The 23,225-nt window shown below is 41.9% G+C and overlaps 1 protein-coding gene across 2 annotated transcripts; it reads right to left on the bottom strand.

Annotated features, from left to right (window-relative positions):
• Positions 1 to 60: 60 nt before the first annotated feature.
• On the bottom strand, positions 61 to 18,464 carry si:ch211-149e23.4. 2 transcript variants are annotated; one of them, XM_034700490.1, is made up of 15 exons: positions 18,309 to 18,464; positions 16,807 to 16,886; positions 10,833 to 11,165; positions 9,247 to 9,555; positions 6,422 to 6,703; positions 6,176 to 6,332; positions 4,740 to 4,909; positions 4,332 to 4,613; positions 3,900 to 4,199; positions 3,516 to 3,803; positions 3,251 to 3,413; positions 1,995 to 2,155; positions 1,801 to 1,876; positions 594 to 621; positions 61 to 488 (listed from the first exon to the last, which is right to left on the bottom strand). In XM_034700490.1, the coding sequence occupies exons 1-15, from the start codon at positions 18,344 to 18,346 to the stop codon at positions 339 to 341; spliced, it is 2,817 nt and encodes a 938-aa protein (XP_034556381.1). In that variant the 5' UTR covers positions 18,347 to 18,464; the 3' UTR covers positions 61 to 338. The 2 variants fall into 2 exon arrangements, with proteins under 2 accessions (XP_034556381.1, XP_034556382.1); XM_034700491.1 differs by lacking the exons at positions 16,807 to 16,886; positions 18,309 to 18,464 and adding an exon at positions 11,603 to 11,675.
• Between the last annotated feature and the right edge of the window lie 4,761 nt (positions 18,465 to 23,225).

The following is a 23,225-nucleotide window of genomic DNA, read 5'->3' as shown; positions in this document are numbered from 1 at the left end:
AAGAAGGTTCAGTCAAGTCATTGCTGTATCAAGAAGTTTAATGTATTTAGATGTAAAAAATATACTTTGGTCTTTTTATTCACAGATATCAGAAAATACATGTTCATCAAAACAGTACAAAGTTCAAGTATGTAGAAAAGTGCAAAAATAATGCCTTTCAAGCCGATGATGCCAATTAAACCCTAAAATAATCATTTAATGCAAGTAAACCGGATCTTTTAACTCTTAATGCTGAAGACACTTTAAAAATACACACTGAAATCAAACATAAAAACACAGCAGAGCCAGTTAGCCTTCATTTATAGCCTGCAAACATGAAATCAAAACACCTTTGGTCTTCACACATTACTCTTAACGTCGATGACGATGGAGTAATTGATCAGCTGAGCGTATTCCTTACTGTCCTTTTCGGACACTGAGGGTTTCTTGGACTCAGGAGAGGCCGGCTCCTGCATCAGGGTTGTCAAGGCTGAGAGAGACTCCCGCTTCTGGAAGAGAGAGAGGGACTGTTGGTGTCAGATATGTGTGAAAACAGAAAAAGATGAAAACTAGGATTCCTATACATATTACTGCACTAGATTTATCTGTCTTACCTTATATTCTGGCCTGCAATTTCTTTTGCTGTAAACAAAACAAAGAGGTTTTCAGTCATGAATAATCATGTTTGTTTTTGTACTGCATTAGCACACCACCAGATGGCACTGTGACTCAATCTCAGTCACTTCAGATGGACAGGTTTCAAATATATGAGCATTATTATGGGACAGGAATTTCAGTAAACACAGGCGATGCTGGCACGAGTCCTCATCATCGATCAGTGATGCCAGAATCAGCTGATCACTCTGTACATTGTGACCTCGGTGACATCAACCTGCTGCTGTCACAAAGTGTCCCCAGTGCTGCAGGAGAGGGTGTGGATGGGGGGGGTTGACACGGTCCCGAAATAGCTTCTCTCCCGGGGAGTCATGTTTTCTTGTGTACGCTGTGTGACTGACCTTCCCAAATTAGCCTGACAGGACCCTCCCACCACAGCGGGGGATAATGGGACCCAGGCTCTGTCACCTAATGGCACCTTGACCAAATGATCCGACCAGAGAGGAGGAGCTGATAAAAAAAAAACCTCCTGAACCTCCATTGTGCAGCTCGGTGAAGCTCTTTCTCACCAAGACCTGATCTGGTTCTGACAAACATTCCTCAAAGAAATGAGATTTGGCACTGAACGTGGAAATGTGTAAACTTCTGCCGGCAGAAACCATAAACAGTTCTGGGATTGTGACAGCCATCCCACATCAGTGATAAAAGAGGAGTGACTCACTGATTTTTCTCCAACAGTAATAAGATTAAGAGTTGGATTTAGGGATTTTTTGTCATTGATGAATGGGAGCTTGAATTTCATTATGCGAATAACTTCCGAAGCTGTGGACTTTTTGAACTTTGAGCCTCTTCTTTTGCAGTGTTGCATTGGCAATAACAGACCGACTAAAAGCAGCTTGCAGTAAGATTGGCCAGAAGTAACACTGCTTAAAGCCAGAGCAGGAAACCGGAGAATAAATCAAGTCTGCATCAAATCCTACCTGTCTGCACGCAGGTCTGCGGCTTAAAAACACCTGTCTGCTCCAGCCACACTTCTTCCTGTTTGTGAAAAGCTGCATGGTGCTGGGGTTTTGGTTAGTTGGGTTAAACGATCCGCACATCCTGTTTGTCTAGTTTCGTACGGCACTGGCAGCGTTGCCCTCATTAGGCCTTAAACACATCACCTGTAGAGCTGCAGCATGTCACCTGTGGAGGCATTTAACTCACCAGCACACCCAGAGAGTGACCACGAGGAAGAGGAGGATGGCTAAGGCTGAGGACATGCAGATGATAGTCATCAGAGCTGGAAAACAAACATGGACATATATTCTCAAGTTATTCAAATTATGTAGAAATTTGAAGATACCTCAGGAAGATCATCTGAGTGGAATATCTCAAGAAATGGGACACTTAACACTCACCAAACAGTTTGTCCGGGTTCGAGATCTCCACTTGAATGACGACTTTGGCTGTATGATGATAGAACGAAGCCTGGCAGGTGTACAGACCTTCATCCCGCTCTGTCAGCTCTGATGGGAAGACCATTGCAGACCCATCCATTTTGACAGATGAGCCATCACTCCTGAAACACAAGACCAGCCATAAATGAAGAGGGAGTTGGCTCAGATTATAATTTTAATGTTCTTTTTATGAACAAGCAACTTGAAAAAACCATAAACACTGCCGTGTGTGAGCTTCTGACTTCACTACTCTGTTTGTGGCGCTCAACTGGAAGCTCATCTGTTCCCACTAAAGACACAAATCCCCAAAATTGCACAACAAATAAGAAACTTCATGTTTTTCACGATGGCTCAGCTACATCTTGGCAGTGCTGTTTTTATGAAATGTTACCTTAATACACAACATGAGTAAATGTGTGTCAGCTTTATCTGCATTTGGTAATTAGAAGCTGCTGCTGTAGGGCGGGTACTTATTCCATCCCATCAGAAAATTGGTGGTTTCATCCCTGGCTCCTGCGGTCTACATGGTGAAGTGTCCATGTGTGAGACACCCCACCATGTAGACGTTTACAGATGTTTCTAACATCCTGATGAGCATCACTGACCCCAAATATGGAGTCCAATGGCCCCCAAGAGAGCAATACAAGGGCTGTTTTGATTTAAGAAAAACAAAGGCATCCTGATCCCCACCAAGAAGGGTTGATCTCCACAGGGGTCCCTTCTGCATCACTGTCAGAAACCTAAAACAACAATCTGAGCCTGTCAGAGGAAAATAAAGAGTGGGCGCGGCCTGATCAGGCACACCTGCCCCAAAGGACAACACCACAGCAACTGGCTCAAAGGTTGAACTGAAGCAGTTCTTAAATCTTGCAGCCATCAGGAAGTAGACCCTAAAATGTGTGAAAAATGTTCCCATGTCAAAGAAACAGAATTCTCCTTAAAGGTGCCGGACAAAACAGATCTTAAGAAGTCATTCTGAAGTAGAATAAAGAGGTAGACATGAGAGTCATGACCATACCACACGAGAGTCATGACCATACCAAAACTAGCATGGGTTAACAGTGAAAGAAGCGCTTCATTAACCCTGAGTAGTTCTGTAAGGCAGCCTTCCTCTTAAGGGTTGTTCTCATGGTGAGAAAATAGGGTTTGGGAAGTGCACAGTGCGAGCAGGTGTTTCCTCATGATGATAAGATGGTAGATAATAAGGGGTTCATCACCTGTTACAGTTGAGGTTGTACTGCGGCACGTTGCCTTTGACTTTCAGCAGTATTCTCTGGTTGTGATGATTTTCTTGAAGAGACAGTTTGTGAATGACCGGTTCACGTCTGTGGTAGCTTTGCAGAGGAGTCGTGTGATCCAGAACACTCACAGAGGAAATATCTGGAGGATAGGGAGTTGGAGATTAAACTTTAATCTAGTCAATCTAGTCAATCTAATACACTTAGAGGAACTGAAGCGTGCAGGTGATTTTTTTACACCTACGGTATTCAGGGATGTGAATGGTCTTCTTCTCTGCGGCTCCAAGTTTAGAACGATACACGCAGGTCAGGTTCTGCCCCTCATGAAGAGCCAAAGGAAACTGATAAGTCAGCCTGGCTTTCAGGACCAGGCCTTCGGACTCCGTGTGCAGCGATGTTTGCTCTTCAGCATTTTCAGGAAGAACCCAGGCGAGGTTTGTCCCGACACCCGCCCCTTTGCAGTCACACACAGCCAGCCAGAGCGGAGAGTCTTTCTGTCTCACCACCACTGACACACTCAGCTGAGGGGCTTCTGGAAAACAAAACACAGGATGACAGGAAGGAGGATGAGAATGTGTGTGAGTCAGAGAGAGAGAGAAATGTGTGAAAGAAAGAAGAAGTAACGTACTGTGCACAAGAATGTGGACTGTTCTTTTTTCTGCTGCCTCCAGGCTCGGATGCTCCACCATGCAGGTCAAATTGTGACCAGAATACAAAGAGGACAGAAAGTGCACAGAGCTACGGGAAGAAACCACACCATCAGTGTGCACTTTAGTGTCTGAGAGAGAACTGATGCTGCTGTCAGTGTCTCCAACACGCCAGGTTATGTTTGCTGCAGTAAAAACACTTTCCACAGAGCAGTCCACCTCTGTGTACTCGTCACCGTCTTTCCACTCGGTGCTGGAGTTGACAGTGATGTTGGGGTGAGCTGTGTGGGAAAGGAACCACAGGATGTGAGGAGTTTCTCAAGAGGAAAAGATTAAATCTATGGTGCGCTTACATTGGCAAATATGTCTGCTACTTAGACAAAATCAACCATCACTCGATTTGTTGAACATACCGCAAAGAGGGAGTGTTATACTTCTGTTCTGTGGCTCCTCGAACGCAGGGTGATTTATCACACACTCTGCAGAGAGCTCCCGAGGCGAGCAGGCAGGGAGGAGTAAAACTCCTCTGACTGAGTGGCTTCCATTATGAGAAGTGAAATTGAACCAAGAGACTCCAGACACACCCTCCAGTAGGAGCCAGGACATGTTGGCTGCAGGAACAGCATCAGCTGCTGAGCACTCAATCACCTGGCGTCCATCTTTGGTCTGCATATCGAGCCGTATAACGGGAGGAACTGAGAGGAAGGGCGAGGAGAGAGGGAAGGATCCACATCAATATTTCAGGGTCTGACATTGCAGGAAATTCCGAATGTGATCATAAAAAATCTTACCAGAAAAATTTCCAACAAACTGTTACTCACCAGGCTGTAAAACTCGAGGTTTCACTGTAACGTTAAACTTCTGCACAGCTTGAAGATGGCGATAAGAGAGGAAACACTCATACAGGCCGGCATGCTGGAGCCCCACAGGACCCTGAAGTGTGAAGTTGCTGCCAGTGATCTCCACATCCTCAGGCATGGGCCCATCATCCCTGCAGGGACACGCCAAAATACTGTGCATTAAGCAGAATTCATGCTCAAGTTTAACAAGATTTAAAAATTGTAGTTAAATGTAGCCGTTATTATTATATCAATCAGGAAGCGTGACTGAATCTGGTTCCTGCCGTCTCAGTCAGTTGTGGTTTAAAGCTACTGAGCGTGTTACCACATCCTCCTCACAATATGTAGGTTGTTGTTGAAGTACGCATGTGAAAACAAAGATATCTGGATTAATTTTGAAAAGACACAAAAATATGACGAACACTAGAAAACCAAAAAGAAAAAGAGGAAAGAAAAAAAATGTCAGTGGTTAACAGATTTTACATCAGGCTCCTCTCTGCATGCAACTATGTGCAGTGACACAAGAGCTGCTTCTGAAGTGTAGTGTGAAGTCGAGGAACTCACAGAAGACAGATTTAAAAGCATGAACTGAGGTCACATGATAATATCTTTCTGATTGCACAAATTTCCAAAAGCAAATCTACAAGCTGCTCTGCATGGAAGTAAAAGAGAACGTGTCAGTCAACATGCAGGAGGAATTTAAGAAAAGATAACACTTTATTGATCCTGGGGGGAAATTTGGTTGTAGTAGCAACACAGACAGTAGCAAGAGTAGTACAAGAATAATAGTGCACAAATAGAGAATACATTTAAATAAAGTAAACCTAAAATAAAATAAGATGTAAAGACAATACAAAAATCACACAAATAAAAACATTGATCTGAGAACTTGACACAGTCTGCACAAGTGTGATGACTCAAATACAGCGTTGATTCAGGATGCATGATATCCTTAGGAAGGGGACTCAGTCCAAGGGCCCGTACAGCTCATGTCATTGTCACTTTTTTCATGTTACAAGTCTGAAACAGTGCTGTAATGCACAGCAGGAGCTTGACATACACACACACACACAGTGTTGTGTTACCCTGGTCAGCTCGCCCCCAGTGCTTCGTCTCGCCTGTTACTTCTAATGCTGGCACAGAGGTGAGACAACTTTAAACCACCATCACACCTCTGCAACATTCATACAGAAGGTTACAGGGTGTAAATGTCACGTCGAGGGTTGAGTTTTAGCTGTGACTTTGGAACTGAGTTTTGCTTAAAGATCACACGCAGTCATGTTTGGTCATAAAGAAAGAGGAGCTCAGAGTTATAGTGAGGTACAAAGCCAGAGGGGAGAATATAAGTGATTAAAAGTACTTTAAAAGTGATCAACGCTCATGCCGTGTTGGCACCACAGGCTTTTACATTTGCTTACTTTTTGCAGGTAATGTTGTAATGAGGCACATTCCCGATGGCCTGCAGGCTGATGGCAGTGTCCCTCTGTCCTTCCTGCAGCTCTAACACTTCAGTGTCTTGGTGGTCATCGCTGTTGCTTTGCAGGTCTGAGTACAACAACTTAACTCCTGACAAATCTGCAGAACAAAAAAACACATCACTGTTTTTCTGCAACCTCATCAGACTCTGAGGACTCATTTGAATATGGAACCTCAATGATACTCACAGAAAGAAGGCAGGGTTATGACTTGTGTCACTGTGTGTGTAAATTTGGGATGGTCAAACACACAGGTGACGTTGTGCCCCTCGTACTCAGTCACAGGTAGGAGGACTGAGCTCGTTTGTGTGCCTGAGTCTGTGCCGATCTCCCTCTGCAGCTCCTCTTCACTGTTCAAAGCCAAGGAGATTTCAGTATCAGGTCTCCCTCCAGACGAAATACAGGAGACCACCCAGAAGTCACTTCCTCCTCGTTGTACCATCTCTGCTTTAATGGTCACATTTGGCCTCGCTGCAGAGGAGGAAGACAGGCGAGAAGAGTTATTCTTTCACAAGACCTAATGTTTTTTCCAGCAAATTAAAAAGTCAGATAGCCAGTTGAAGCTGGGGGTGTTTTTGTTAAATAGGAAGCAGAGGCCGGATGAGTTTAATGTTAGCTAAACACGAGCCGTGAGGGGCTTCTGGAGAGTGCTGACTTAGGCTTATCACCTGTCCCATCTGTTGGCCGGGCTGCAGCTGAGAGCAGATGTCTGGCCCAGCTGCTGTCCGGCCAACACCGAGACAACCGCAGGATTTTATACGAGGAATCGGATGAGATCCAGTCTATTATCAAATACATAAAATTTCTGGTGTCAAGCTATAGTCAGAATATCCCAAATGAGTACGACAAGTGAGCTAACACCTCGTAACAGCTCGGGTGTTTGGAAAGAGGATGTACGATTAAAGTGAGTTAAAGCGTTTTAGCTTTAAAACTTCCATCTGTTACAGTTTTGTGTGGACTTTACCACTGCAGCTACACAATTACTTCAGTGGACAAACGAGCTGGCTGACCTGGCTCTTGCTAAATGGATCGTTAACACGCAATCTGCTGTATGAACACTCACTGTGCCCATGCAGGGGTTTGGATGCTTGGCTGCCCCAAAGTGGAAAAAGAAAAAACACAAGTTACCTGATTAATCGACAACTAAAGGAGAAATGCTTAACTTCTATGAAAGAGTTCAAATTCAAGGACAATAAGTCTACAATTTGTGACCACAAGGGGGCAGTCCAAACACAATTTGAAACCTCAGTATTGCTTTCTTTTTAAAGTTAATTAATCTCACTATTGTGGTATAACAAAAGGATTTATAATCTGAAAAGGAGGTAGAAATTATATAAACAACTGGCATCAGGCTATCCTGTTTATTTGGACCATCCTCCAACCCTCTTTTCTTGGTGCCAGTTACAGTAAAACGTGTTAATCTTGCTTTAAAGTTGTGTTTAAGTCATGTTTCACACATTCATCTAAGATAAGAAATGAGCACAACCTCTTAACACCGATTACATGGTGTTGCTCAAATGTGTTCGAAATCCGGCCAGTAATGTGGAAACAAAGCCAGCGGAAGAGCATGCATATAAAGAGTCTGTCAAACATGTGGTTAACGCTTTAAAACATCACAGCGTGGTTAGGTTAAGCACTGGTATTGTTTCCATTCTACTGATGTGTAATTTCAAGATTTTTTGTCCACAACCATGTAAAGCTTTGTTACGACTTTGTGGTCTTTTAGCTCAATATTGGCATTCTTGTAGCTTTGTTTGAGTCTTCTGTGGCTCTTGAGTGAAGCACTGAAGTGCAAAAAGCTCTGTGTTAGCTTGTCCGACTGTTCTTAGCCGCTTGCCACCATTGGTTGTCTGCTGTTTGGTGCAGAGTAGTTGGTTTACCACGGCTTGATCAGTGCTCTCTGCTGAAAACAGCTGTGTGAGGGTTAAACAAAGACAGTTTGAAAAGGTTGATGGCTTGACAGCTCCTTGAAAGTGAAGCCAAAAGATTTAGAGCGCCCTCTACTGACTGTTGGAGTATAGGTCATAAAATCTGCCTCCTCCATGTGAACAGATGGAACATGGTTTGAACATGAAAATTAAAATATATGTTCAATATGGTTTCTGCTGTTATAGTTACTTCTTATCATGCCAATTCATGTCAGGACTATCATTTTTGACTTGATGAAAATTCTATATGTCGCCATGATTGACAGCTCTGTTAACAAATGCAGCTCTGTTGTGTGCGCCGGATTGGCAGTGTAGAGAAGGAACAGCAAGATGGGATGAAATGAACACTAACAGAAGACTTATTATACTTTCCATAGCTGTGAGTTTCTGCTTTTAACAGCTGTTGCGCTGGGGTCTTTATGTACACACATCTTTTTATGCAGTCAGTGGAATGCAAAAAAATAGAAGAGGGGCCAAAGGTACCAAATGATTGTCAGAGCGGAAAGAAACTGCAGATACAGAAATAATCATAAAAATAAGGAAGGAAACTTTGTATGTATGTAGTCTAAAATGGATTAGCAGCTGTGATATATCTTTATCAGATTATTTGATGCTGTTTCTGTTAACATTACTTCAGTGTGCAAGAACTCTCCAAGTTAAGTTTTAAAATTGTCAAATCTTTTTGAACCACTCAACAGGCCAGAGGAAAGAGGAATGTGTGGAGTGCAGCCAACATATTGCACACTGCACTGTAGTAAAATTAAAAAAGATTATTAATTAGACATTAGGCAGGTGCTGCATTATATTCCTCCATATGTCTGTCGCCAATGAAAGAGTGTGCACTCACATTAATGCATTACTTTGTGTAATCTGATTGATGTTCTCACACTGTAAATGTGGAGCAGACAGAGAATGAACTACTCCTCAAACTTCAGCAGGAGAAAGTTATTGTGTTGTGAGATGCTGAGTCATGATGCACGATTTCAAAAACTCTGACTTTTAATGCAATACAATCTGTCACCTCCAGGCAACACAGATGCACAAACACAACAACACACACACCCTCAGCTGTGAGTGTGAGCTTACTGTACGTTTCCACCCTCACTGTGGTGAGTAAGGGGGACGGGAGTGTCGGGTGCTGGACGACGCAGATGACACTGTCCTCGTCCTGTAGGTGGGTTGGGAAGTGGAGGACGCTGCTCAGGGTGGAGGTGCCGTTTGAATGAACAGCTTTGTATACGTCTATGGTGAAATGATGATCCACAGGGGGAAGGCCGCCAACCAACCAGCTGATCTGGGGTGCAGGCCTGCCGCCGACAGCAGAGCAGGAGACTGACTGGTAGTGAGTGCCGTTTGATGTCTCTGCATTCAGCTGGGTGTAGATTTCAGGCCGAGCTGTCGATGAATGAATAAGTAGAAAAACATCTTTAAATAAACACATTTAAAATACACATTTTAAATGCAGTATTAATGATTATTTATCTTGTTTGTCAGTATCAGAGATTTTGTTTCAGTTTGTTTTCCAGCGAGTTCACCCTCTAAAGATCCTCTCCTGCTTTTCCTTTATATCCTCAAAAGGCATTTTTCGACCACAGGAACTCTACCCCGGAACTAGGGACTTCACCCCTGATTGACATGCGTTTAGACCAGAGGAACCAGGGTCTAAATTTAGTTCAGGGGTAGATAATCTCCCCCCTGAGAAGCCCCTGCTAGGGGGTAGTACTTTACAAAGGTCCTGGGACTTTCGATTGAACATAACAGTGTTTGTTGAGTTTACATAGTTGTTGAAACACAGAGGGAGTTTCTGGGAATGCATACTAGTTTAGTTTTTTTTTAAGATTTCAAGATATTATTTAATACAAAAAAATTTCTCCATACGTCACTGGCCTGATTTGCCAGGGATCTACCCGGGACTTCAGCTCATGGTCGAAACGCAGACAACAATGGGGGCACAGGAACCTTTTAGTCCAGGGTAAAGTAGTTCTCTGGGGGCTAAAAGACCCAGAACTCTTGGTCGAAATGTACCTTAAACTTATGATACCATATGACACGACACGACAAATTAGGATACCCTTAAATGCAATAGATTACAATATGAAACAGTATATTACATTCTGATAGGACCCATCACAAGATGCCTTACAACACTATATTTTAAAGTCCAATATTATTGGATACAAAACAATAGGATACGATTATTGTCCCTGTTGGGGAATTCGTCTGTTGACTTGTCTTTATTCTTTTCCTTAAAATACAGCTGAGATTATTTTCTTTTTCTTTCACTAACCTGTAGAACTCACTGTCTGTGGATATCCTAATTTTCTAGTGCTACATTTAAAAACAGATTTAATTTTGAGCTCGTTTTTTTTACCTTAGACCTGTCTCTAGTATGTTTTTATTACTACTTAACCCCTGGTACTAATTTTGTCTTATCTTTTCTCAATTTTTGATTAATTGATTCCTAGAAATGTTATTTTATATCAGTCTTGCAAATCTGTTTCTATTGGTGTCCCTCTTTGTCCTTTTTCCCCATCTGATTGTTCCTCTGTGAAGCACTCTACGTTACATGTTTGTATGAGAGATGCAGTATAAACAGAATGAAGAATAGAAAAGAGTGACATTTTTTCTTTATTTGAAGGATCAAGTGTCGTTGAGTTATTGGCTTGGCTTACCTACAACAGTGACGTAAACGCTGTCAGTGTAAAACGCTTCCTCTGTCTCAAACTCACAGAGGTACTCTCCCTCTATCTTCACACTGGACACACTCATCTTTACCGTCAGGTTGGTGGCAGACTCTGGCTCAGAGATATCAGAATTGCGGCTAAAAGGTTCACCATCCATATATCCTGCCAGTGGTTTGGATTTAATTCTAGAGTTAATCTGCCGTTTCCATACAGCGCTCAGGACCTCACTATCGACCGTATATCTACACCTCAGGTACTCCTCTTCCCCCAGGACTGCTGTGATGTTGTTTGTGATCTCAAGAATTGGTCCTCCACCTGGACCTGAGACAGAAAAAACACAGTGAGAGGTCAGCAGGTCACCAAAACGGTCCTGATATTGCAAAGTCATGCAAAGCCAAAATGTCTTGTGAGGTGAAATGTGATTGTTCCTCTTCGTAGAGGACAGACAGCAGGCTGATAGATGTCCACTGATGTGCCTATGAAAGGGATTTCTGCCTGTTCTATTGTCTTCACCTGTTAACTCAAACTGTGATGGATGAGGCAGACTAACCGGGTCAGTGGTTATGAGGCTCTTTGTCATTTTATCATAATTAGAATGTGAAAAAGACTAATCAATATACACAAGACATGCTAGCAATGCTCTGCGCTATATGCTATTGACAGCATGCCAATATGTTTCTATTGATAATGCTAGCATGCTGTTAATTAGCAGGCAAAGTCAGCCATGCTCACTGTCTTAGTTAAGAGGAGTAGCTTACCAACATTAGGGTTATTACATGAGGATCAGCTGTGGAGTTAATGTCCATATGTTTGCTATGGGCTACCCATCTATCATTCAAAGAGTAATGGTGGGCTGGAGGTGACATTGTTCGAGAATTCAATGTTAAATTTAAAATTGATTTTTGTAATGGAATTTTGGAAATGAGGTATCCTGAATTTGAGGGATGCAAATAAAATGCTAATGCATTCATTTAATGCTCGACTTAAACGCGTTAACGTAAGAGACTGCTGATGTTGTATTTTCTGGTACTTTACTATACATGGCCACTTTCTGAATGAAATAAAAACAAGTAAATTAAAATGTGAGACTGTGAATAGACAGTTTTTATGATTTGGGAAGATTACACACACATGATCAAAATACAAAGCTTTAATCCTCGCTACAAACCAAGAACTTTAGACAATTTAACATTTTTAAGCTAGGGTTGGTAGTCACAGAAAACTTGCGTGAATTTCAATGTAGCATTTCCTCAGGATTGCGTCCAACCCCTCCCCTCCTCCCCTAGGAGCTCCTCCAGCTCACATGCACAAGCGCTGCTGATTCGCGACCATATGATTGCGTCCTCGGCACATCGTTTGTGTTATTGCACTACGTAAACTCATGTCTCACTCAATGGTAAGAAAACACCCAAAAAATTATCATAGTGAAAGTTGAAAACACAAACTAACATGAAATGTATGCTTTGCAGGAGGCGGGCATAACGGCAGGACAGGAGTTGATTGGATTAATAAATTGGCTCCTGATGGCAGGGTTGGTTGGTGGTTTCCCAGGTTTACTCCGGCTGTAGATAGCAGCTTTTTTTCGCTCTTTTTTAAGAACACATTATGTATTGATTGCCATCGGGATAAAGATAATTTTAAGCAGTATAACAAAAAGTGTATCTAAATCTGACTACCAACCCCAGCTTTAACTGATGGTGAAACAGGAATCAAAGAATGGATATCAATAACTTCATTGAAAATTTTAGCCATAGTGTATCATGCATATCAATACTCCATGCAATATTAAATATAACAAGAACAGCAACATCAAAAACAGAATATCAACCCCATTTAATCCCAGAAAGAAGAGTCAGCTGTTTCAAAGTCATCTGGGCAGCTTGAAGATCAGAACAACACTTTGTTACATACAGAAGAATTTGACCTGCAGGTGAGGCAAGATCAATATTCTGACTATTGTAGCCAAAGTCAATAATGATGCATCCTCTGGGAACCTGAATATAAGTAGAAAATTACTATCTGAAAAGTGACACTGATAGATTGACTGACTGAACGACATGCAGCTGCAACCAGAAACAAGATATGGGAGTACAAGATGATGTAGCGCTTTAACACTCAGGGATGAAGACAGGAATTGGGCTTGATGCACACAATGACACTTGATAAATGTGGCCTCGTCCCCCTCAGTGTATATTTAATAGAGGACTCCATTATGTTAATGAAATGAAAACAGTCCAAAAGTTACACCCTGATCCAAACCCAGACACTGACAACCTCTTCCCTCCACACTTGAGAAATCAGCTGTGATTAGGGACGTTTCACAGAAATGGACATTTAATAGAAGCTGACAGGTTTCAGCACTTTGCAGGGAGGACAGTGTGCAGACTCTTAATGCATACAAAGTCCCCTTCATCCCGCTTCCTCTGCTGACTTCATCAAAGTGCACTCGAGGACACAGTTTGTTCTGTCTGCCGGCTGTAGCCAAGAACTTCCATTCAGCTTTAGATACATGATGAGGAAAATGATGACAACCCGCGCCAGCACTGCCTTTCTGTGAACCATCATATATACAGGCAGCTGCTGCAGTCTAAGTTGAACTGTTTGCATCAAAATCTGTTAGAGCTGAAATGCTGTGAGTCAAACTATCTACCACAATAAATGGAAAAAATGTGGAGAGATTCCAAACCTTTTAAGAGGTGAGGACATAAAGGAAGGGAAATAAATATGCTGCACAGGTTCAATTGTGCCTTGTGGGTTTATAACTCATTTGCCCTTGCAGGTTATTGCCAAAATAAATGTCAGCCAAGCATGGAAAAAGCACACCTTAAGGATAAAAACTTAGTAATAACTGAGAGAAAAATCAGGTATTCATGCACTGCATCGTATTTCCTGAGCCTGGGGGGCTGCTTTTCCTCAACAAACAGATACCATTTAACAGTGGCACACAGAAAGGCTTCTTCTGCAGGCTGGGGATGTGGTGAACAAATTATATACTCCACTTGAAAAAGAGAGCTTTTTCACACGTTGAAACTTTCATCTGCAGCTTGCTGTTGCTGTGACTCTGCAGAAACGAAGACTTCAGAGACTCAACCTTAAACTGCACTGTTGGAACTTTAAATAACCGGGAGACTGCAGAGGGTTTTCCCCTCACACAAAGAAAAGAAACTCTAACGATCCTCATAAATTAAACACGACCCTCATATATCAGATTTAAAGGGCTGTAAAGAAACTAATATAGTTTTAGGTGACACCAACCGATCAATATTAATGAACTCACTGTGAGAGTGACTGTACCAAGATGCTATCAGGGATGTGAGTGCAGAAATAGTTATTCAGTGCTGCCTTCACACATATGGCTTTAATGTCTGTGTGCATTCATAACTACACTAATCAGTGAGGAAAACCCAAGCTGCTGTTTAGTGTCAATGCCACAGGTTAAACAAGAGCTAACAGGCCAATAAAGTGCACCCATAAACAGCTGACAGCCACAGACAGATTTCAATCCTGCAGACTTACCCTGAAACTCCAAGGAGTGAGCAACATTCAGGACCAGAACCAGAACCAGCAGCCCTGAGCATGTCATGATGGACTCATTGAGTGAAAGAAAGTCCTGAGGGTATTTAAATTCTGTGTGCATGTGTGGGAGTGTGTATGTGTGAATTTGTTTTCTGTGGCTTATGGTTAGGATGTACACACCCTCTACAGCTGACACATTTGCCGCTTTGTGTGAGCGTTTGCTGCCACTTATGCACACACCTACTTTATGCATCACATAATAGTTTCTGCTTTCTGAAACAATAACTGGGATGCTGTTGTTCTGCTGATAGCATCTCTAACAGTTTTCTGTTTTCTGTTTTCTCCGAGTTCCCTTACTTTTATCTGTGTCTGTTTGTTGCTCAGCCCCCTCATACAGTTGGTATATGGTCTCTTCTGTGCTGTTGAGTCCTTGCATCATTCATACCATCCTGTCCCTGCTGTGGCCTGCAGAGACGTCCTGTCTGCCACCTCTCATGCCCTGCAGTTTACGAAATTACTCACTTCTCTGTATTGTTTTATGACTTCATGCACCACTTATTCACTTCAAAGCTGTTTTTTTAGTCAGGGGCTTAGCCGAGCAGAGTTTGTCACCCCCGTGAGAACTGTGAACAGAAACAATTGTGGGTGAGAAGGCTGAAGACGTTTCTGCTGCAGCATCAGACATTCTCTATGTCAGGGTGCCACCTTTATTTCCTGTTAAAGTTGATCAACTTAAGATTTGAGACATCAATACTACAGGCTTGAACAGTGAATGAAATGACTCTGACAGAACAAAAAGCATTACACAGGTCTTTTAGAATCACGTGTGGTTTTTAACGGCTTCTTTTGTATCGGCTGGTATGAAACTGAGAGCAGTAGTGAGACATCCCAAAGCGGGTGAGAGTGGGTTTCATAGCAAAGAAGCAAATCATCAACATGTTTCCTTTTCTACACTCACTGCAGTCACACCTACCTGACACAAACATCCCTTTAAAAACCCTAAGATGTATTCTCCTCAATGCACTTCCTGCAAAATGCAGGATTTAAAGCCCCAGTTGTATCTTTATGTGGATGGTAAGAGACCAAAGCTCTTAAATACACCTGAATCATTTATGTGAGAGCAGAATGAGTAGCCTGTGCAACATTCAAGGCCTGTCTTTTGTCTGGAATAACTTTCAACGTTTAAACCAAGCAGCAACTTCAAATGTCAAAGAATTAAGCTAATGTGAGAGTGCTTTAAACTGCAGTTCATGGAGTGTCCACATGATGCTGGCTCCAACAGCCAAGGAGACTCTGTTAAAGCTAGGGTTGGTTGCATTAATTTGGATGTAGCATTTCTTCAGGACTCTGTCTAACCCCGCCGTCTAAGCTCCTCCAAAACGACGCCCCTGCTCACATGCACGAGCGCCGCTGATTCGGGACCATATGAGCATGACTGATTCAAAACCGGTCCTCAGCACATCGTTTGTGTTTTGCACTAACTCATGTCTCACTCAGCAGTAAGAAAACACCAAAACATTATCATAGTGAAAGTTAAAACACAAACAACCATGAATTGTACGCGCAGGAAGCAGGCAGAACGGGACTTGATTGGTTTCACAATTTGGCTCCTGATGGCAGGGATTGGTTGGTGCTTTCCCAGGTTTACTCCAGCTGTAGATTGTGGCTTTTTTCCACTCTTTTTTAAGAACAAATGATGTATTGATTGCCATCAGGACATGAAGATAATTTTAACCAGTATAACAAAAAAGTGCATCTAAATCTGAGTACCAACCCCAGCTTTAACACTCATGTTAAAATTCCCAACCAAAAGTAGGGTTGAGGGTTGCAGCTTGGAGCAGAGCCCAGCTTTCAGAGCACGAGAGGCAGAGTACACCTTGGACAAGTCACCAGTCTATCACAGGGCTAACATGGTAATAAACTGGCGACCTGTCCAGGGCTAATAGGGCGATTTGGAGTCACCAATTAACCTAACAAGCATATCTGTGGGAGGAAGCAGTACCCGACAACAACCCACGCATGCAAACCCCACACAAAAAAGCTCATGCCAAACCGGGGGGTTTCAAACCAGAAGCCTTCATGCTGTGAGGTAACAGAGCTAACCACTGCACCACCATGCAGCCCTGTATTTTCCAATTCATGCAGATTACAAATGAATGAAATCTCCCTCTGAACCACACAGACAGATGAGAGAGGGTTTGTCAGCATGATCTAAACTGGATTAAAGGTCCTAATTTCACCACCTTTATTCTCTGACTTTTATTTTGACTGAGAATCTGTGATCATATCTCCGGAAGGTAAAACACAGTTCATTCTCTTACTAAAATTACATGCAACATTTAAGTTCAGAGCAAACCTTTGACAACGAGGGAAGTTTATCTCGTAAAACTGAGTGTAATCACATGAACACTGAGCTGGTGGTCATTTTTCCGGCTAATTAAATTACCTGGAGTGGTTAGTCCCTGAAGGTAGGCGGACGTGGATGGGGATTTTGAGGAGGGAGTCTGGAAACCTTCAGTCTTTTGTCTGCAAAATAATGTATTTTACCGACAGTGAATTGTTAACATTTCACAGAAAAGGTACTTATACTTTCCACAGATGTACAACTGTCATCATTTTCACCTTGCTGGCTTTCTCTTTATCACTTTCTCTATGGACATGCACATGTGGAAATGCAGCTGGAAAAAGGCAAGTTGGGGATAAGCCAGTAATAATGTGTATGTGCAGTAAAACACCAGCAATCCGGCCTGTGAGGGGCTGTGTGGAAATCTGCTTAACTCTGGAAAAGCCTTATCATCACTTTGTAAAGAGGAGGGAAATCACCGATCATCTGCACCATCTCTTCCTGCTGTTATTCATTTACAGCTGAATTATCACCAAACCCTGCAGCCCTCCCACACATACACACACACACGACATACACACAAAGCGCTTTCGCAGATTCCACTGTGACACAAAACTTGATTGATAAGCCACAATCAATCTGAATCATATTAAAGTATATGTGTGTGACTCTGCAGGCATTTGTGTACAAAGTCAAATTCAAATGAATGCAACTCCCCCGGGCTAGCCATAGTTCTTGAAGTTGTAGATAAATAAACACTCAGCCCACTTATGTTTGAGAAGATATGTGGGGTCTGCGTCACAGAGAAAGTGTAAAGACTGTGGTTAGAAATGCTTCATGTTTCAGCACTCATGTTCATTCTTCTGTTCTTTAGATCAAATAAAAATGAGAGAAAAGACGCATTTTGATTTCCCTGTCAAGCAGCTTTTGGCTTTTGCTGAGGCGTATTTGTACCACATGCTGGCTCCTTTAACACAGATGTAAAACAAAACGTTTTATGCTGGCTTTTGGTGAAATATCTTCATGGAAAAGCTAAAAAAAAAATGTACTTAATCCTCAAAATATTTATTTTAAATGTTGAGAAATGCTATTATTTTCTTTTTAATGACAGCTGGCAAACTAAAAAAAATGTCTTGCTTAAAGCTGCTGTTGGCAGTCATGATATAAACGTCAGTTCGGCGAGAGATTTGAATGTCAACACTACCCCTCCCCTCTCTGCTGTCGTAACCCCGCCCATAAAAGATTGTTGTGTGCTTTCTATGAGGAAGTGATGGCTTCCCAGCTAATCAGGACGACGTGGTGGGGCCGCCACTTGACCAATCAGGACAGAGGGTTGGGAAGTAGCTCTGATTGGTCCGTCATAAAGGGAACAAAGGGAATAATAACATTACTTGATACAAATGCATTGGAAAACACAGAGATTTCGCCATAATTTCAAAATACTTCACTTACAGATGAGTACTGATGGGTATTATGACCTATTCTCCAAATCCAGCAGAGAAAAAGGAACGTTTTTGACACCATTCCTACCAACAGCAGCTTTAAGGACCAGAAACAAGGGGAAACCAGCTAGCTTAACTTTGTTCAAAGGTGACAAAACTCACCTTACAGCGCCTCTAAATTCCCCTGTCACAGCTTTCATTTTGTTTCATTAAAGTTTGAGTGCTTCTGTTGAAAGGTTGCCATTTTAAACACTGTTGAGACTTTTTTTTGCCAATAAATGCCATGATAAAATGCTTACCTGCTGAACAACACAACCGATTGTGTTTAGCTAATGTTAGCTTAAGCTTGTTATAGCAAAGTTAGCAAACTGGCCTCAGCTAATATGCAGAGAGGACGAGAGAGCAGCATGACCTATCAAACGAGTCCTTGTAGTTTGAGGAACTTTTATTAAGGCTTTTGCTTTTTTTAAGACTTCTTTACTGTACAAGGAGAGACTTTTGTATTAGTTAAAGCACCACTATAACATCCTAAATGAACAGGTAAAAGCACTTTTGTACAAATTTTAGAACACAATCTTGAAAGTGCATTTAATTGAAAGCTGCTGTGAGGAACTTTTAAATTTATATCAATTTTGGCGCCCCATGGTGGACAAAGTGATACCTCTTATCTCTTGTTCTGTACATCCAAAAGTAGTGCTTTCAACAAAAACCTCACCCTGCTGTCTTTTAACAGCAAGATTTATCACTCAATGTGATTATTTGCCGTGAAAACAGCCAAAAAAGGATGTTTCTAAAGCCAAATGTCAATCATGTGGTCTGACACCTACCCCCTCTGAGTGGTTTAAGGCATTAAAAACTACAACAGAGAAGGTATCAGTGTTGTTCTTTATGGTTTTGTTTGCTTTTGAAGGTCATAAAGAGGCATCAGTGTTGGTTTCAGTCTGTTTCTCAGCTGGTTAAAAACTCCTCATAGTGCCTTTAACACATAAGTCTCAAAAGTGATCCCTTTAGAGTAGTAGCCTTGTTGCTGGTTTATTTCTCACTGATTTATTACCATAATAAGTTGCATTACATATTGTTGCTTGCAAAGGTGAACCTAGTTTCTCAATATCTGTATTTTTTTTTGTTTACTTTTGTCCTCCTTTGGTTATTTTGTTATATCAGACAGTTTCCAACATTTGTAAAGTGTTTACTGAAGGTTTCATTTGTTGATTGTGGGATAACACTTGGTGCAAAAGTATGCTGTGACATGCACACAAGTGATAGGAGGTACCGACCACAGACAAACAGCTGCACCCTCCTAACTACAAAAACAGAACACATTTAATCTAACATTTCAGCTACACCATTATAAGTCTACTTTATTGTATTACCATCTCTAATGCACAGAAGGACACACAACATTCATTCACAAACATCCTGACCTTGTTTTTTAAGAGCACATTATGGTTACTGATGCATTTTATCAGCTCCTATAAAACATTATACATCCATTATGAATCATAATGCTGTCATTAATGTTTATGAATTTTCACTGACAACATTATACTAAGTCTTTGTCTTTAATGCACTTCATATGCATCACTTAACAGTATGGCATGACTTTGCCAAAATAGGAAAATGGAAACTTGAAATGTCACACACACGCAGTTTTACGTCTTGTTTCGCAATGAATCAGTTTTCTATGGGCACTGTTGTAGAGTAAAGTGAGTCATACTGAAATTCTGGTTCATACAGCTGTCAGAAAACATCTGAAAGGTCATTGAACACATTCAAACTCAGTTTTTGAGATAGAAATACGGAATAGAAAGTTTGATGCAACTTCAAGCATGTTCAGTGACTAATAACTCCATAAATGCCCCTTTTTCAGGATAGAAAGCTTTCACATGGAAAAAAAAATCTCAGACTGAAGCCTCTTTGTACTTTTTCTCCGTGAGTCATAACTTCTCTGATCAATTCCTTCTTCTTCTCTGATGCCCCAGTGTGTTTTAACGGTCGAGGAGGCCTGGACGCTGAGTGCTTAATGGTCATTTAGTAGGTGGAAATTACTGCAACAGTGATGCAGCGGTCTTGAAGATGATGCATCATGATGTTTAGGTCATGAGTCGTTTATGTACTTCAACAGTTTGGGGCCAGGCTACTGAGTGCTTAATGGTTATTTAGTTGATGGAAATGACTGAAACACACTCATAAAGCGTGGAGGGGAGAGTCTGGTCATTACAGTAAGTGGAGGATGAGGCTGGAAAGAGGCTTTGTGAGAAATGATACTGCTTTGAAATACATTTCAGGGGAAGTATAACTCTTTGTTTTGTCAGACAAATATCAGAGGACTAATCGCGGCGTCCTGCCAGCTGAACCCAAAGCTTTGGTGGCTCCTGTGAGGACAGCAGGATGAGTCTCGCTTCCAGGGGTGAGAGAAGGAGCTGCTGGCAGAGCATCAAGTGAGAGTGTAAGTGAAATGGACAGCAGATGGCTGCAGTTCGTACACCGGTTGTTTGGGACGTGCTGAGCATGGCTGGGCCAGTGCACCCCTCCAGACCTGGCACTCGTCCTGGCTTCCCCCACCACAGGACTCTCCAACCAGCAGGCTGTGAGTCTGTGCTAATGCAACCTGTACAACTCTCATCAGGGGGTGAGCTGAGTTACTGAAGCCGATCCAACGATATGGTGTCCAAAGAAGAGGCCCAAAACAAACCTTGGGACCAGTGATTTGTCTTCATTTTTCTGTCAAGACGTTCAACCTATTTAGGGAGTAATATTTCAATCTTTAGTGCGTGTTATCTTGTTATCAATCTCAAACCACAAAGCTGTTGTTGTGCTGTTTTACAACCGAAAGGCCACACCTCAGTAACCACATCCAGTACTGGCCGGGTAAAAGGTCGGTAAACAGTTTCTTCGCAGGGTTTCACAACTTTGACCCAGAAATGTATCAAATATCTCCACTTGACCTGAAAAGGCTTTTCAAGAGCAGTTCAACCAAATAAAATGTTACATTTGCGATTATTACATGCATATAAATCCATTCAACATATAGCACGTAATGAAGAAACTGTACAGCTTTCTGTAACACCATCACCCTGAGGGATGTGAAATGTTTGATGGACACGGGCAAAGACAAAATAAGCATTTTGAGGTATACAGATAAACAGGAAATTCAGGAAGATAGAAATTAACATGAAACAGCAGTCTAAAGTTTCCTCAGACTGGAGCTGTTATGTTCATAGTCTGCACCTTGCAACTGAGCTGTGAGGGCGCCCCAGTGGGTGCTTTATTTGGATTCAAGAAGAAGTAATTACAGCTTGTTAAAATGTTAAGCAGCTGAATTTTCCCCTAAGGAGGCTTTAGTGAGACATGAGGTGCAACCCGACCAACTATGTGTTTTTTTTATCCCCCCCAAAAATAAAGACATACTGTCGATGATGGTTCTCTATAGCAGCAGACCTAATCTCTGTTTACAAATTATACATAAACGTGTAGTCTGTACACAAGGTCTGGATTTTCCAGTGTGTGGAGAGCAAAAGCAGGTGGAGGTGGATGGGGATTATGAGCAAAAGCAGGTGGAACACTGCTGCACGACATCCTGGCTTCCTTCTGCAGTTATCTGACGATGATGTTTTTATCTCTTTAAACAGATGTGTGCATTCATGTGCAGCTTACAGTCCATTCTAGATCAAAACTTTGACTTGAGCAACAAATCTGCTGGACACTGTGTCATAAAAGTGAATCTGTGTTTAGTTTTCCTGACGTCCTGGTATGATCAATCTAATCTCCAGTCAACAAACTATGTAGCCCCTAGGTGCCAGGTCAAGAAAAATATGAGTAATGTGCAAAGCTGAGTGTATTGTTTGCAAATCCCTGTGCACACAAATTTGATTTTTAGTTTGTGTGCACAGTTTGTTAATCCACCTGCATAGGTTTGCAAATACATATGCACAAACCAGGACTAACAAACAAGTTTTTTTTTTATCTCTCCTCATGAGGACATACCTGACGAAACTTGTGTTGTTTTAGTTGCACAAGTCTGGATGATGATGATATTTTAGCACACTTAAGACCTGTGAATTTCAAGTAAATCCCAAGACTGTTTATTTTTTTTTCTGCTGGAGTAAGCAAGAGTGAAGTGTCTTTGCATTTTACTATCTGCTGTTGAACTGAGACTCACCAGAAACACATGGACTGGGGAACTCCAAGGGTCGTAATAAACCAGTAAAGTGTTTATTTTGCAGACACAAATGGTGCATGGAAATGGAGGTCATAGGCTGGGAGTTGTTTAACACCAGAGTTACCCAGAAGTTGGCATGCTTTCCCAGAGGCCGCTGTCAGACCAATGTAGACGATGATTGCTGATGGATTCAGAGATTGCTGCAGATCAGAGGCAACATGTGATCCTAGCTGCAGCCACACCGAAAGCAAACTGGAAACCATGAGAATTGACCTGACTCCTCAATCAATGCCATCTCTGGTGACTTTGCCACTCCCATGATATCTGCATTAAGAAAACACAGTCAGTTCCTTCTTACAGATAAAGACCAATCATTGGTGGTGTGAGATGTCGTGCCATAGAGTGCAACCCATATCTAAAGGGAGATTGTACCCTGCTCAACTCAAGGGTTCAGATTAAGGATTCAGGACAATATTTAAAGGTTGTGGTCCATGGCTGCTGTTGAGATCAACAGATTTGCTGCTGAGTGACCTTTATGCAACACTATCATCCCCATCCAAGTACGGTAACCATGGTGCGATCACGTTTATGGAAAGACTGTGGTCATGAACTTCTTAATAGTTATTTGGTCATGTTCGGGTTAGGAGACAAACACTTGTTTAAAATTAGGAAAAGTTTAAAAAGGCACAGTTAAACTGCAGGTCTGTAATGAGAGCATGATCTCTGACCTCCTGTCAGAAAGTCAAAGAAGGCATACGCCCTTCCTCACCCTTCCTTCTCTCTTGCTACATGAAGTGCACACACACAGGGACACACACATGACTCTGATTGTCACACTCTGAAGTTAATGTCGTCATGCGGTCTTGTGTTAAATAAAAACCTCATTTCTGTCCTGATTTGTTTGCTGCAGATGTATT

This window comes from Notolabrus celidotus, chromosome 14 (assembly GCF_009762535.1).
Source record: "Notolabrus celidotus isolate fNotCel1 chromosome 14, fNotCel1.pri, whole genome shotgun sequence".
Taxonomy (NCBI): Eukaryota; Metazoa; Chordata; class Actinopteri; order Labriformes; family Labridae; genus Notolabrus; species Notolabrus celidotus.
This window is presented reverse-complemented; position numbering and strand designations above follow the sequence as displayed.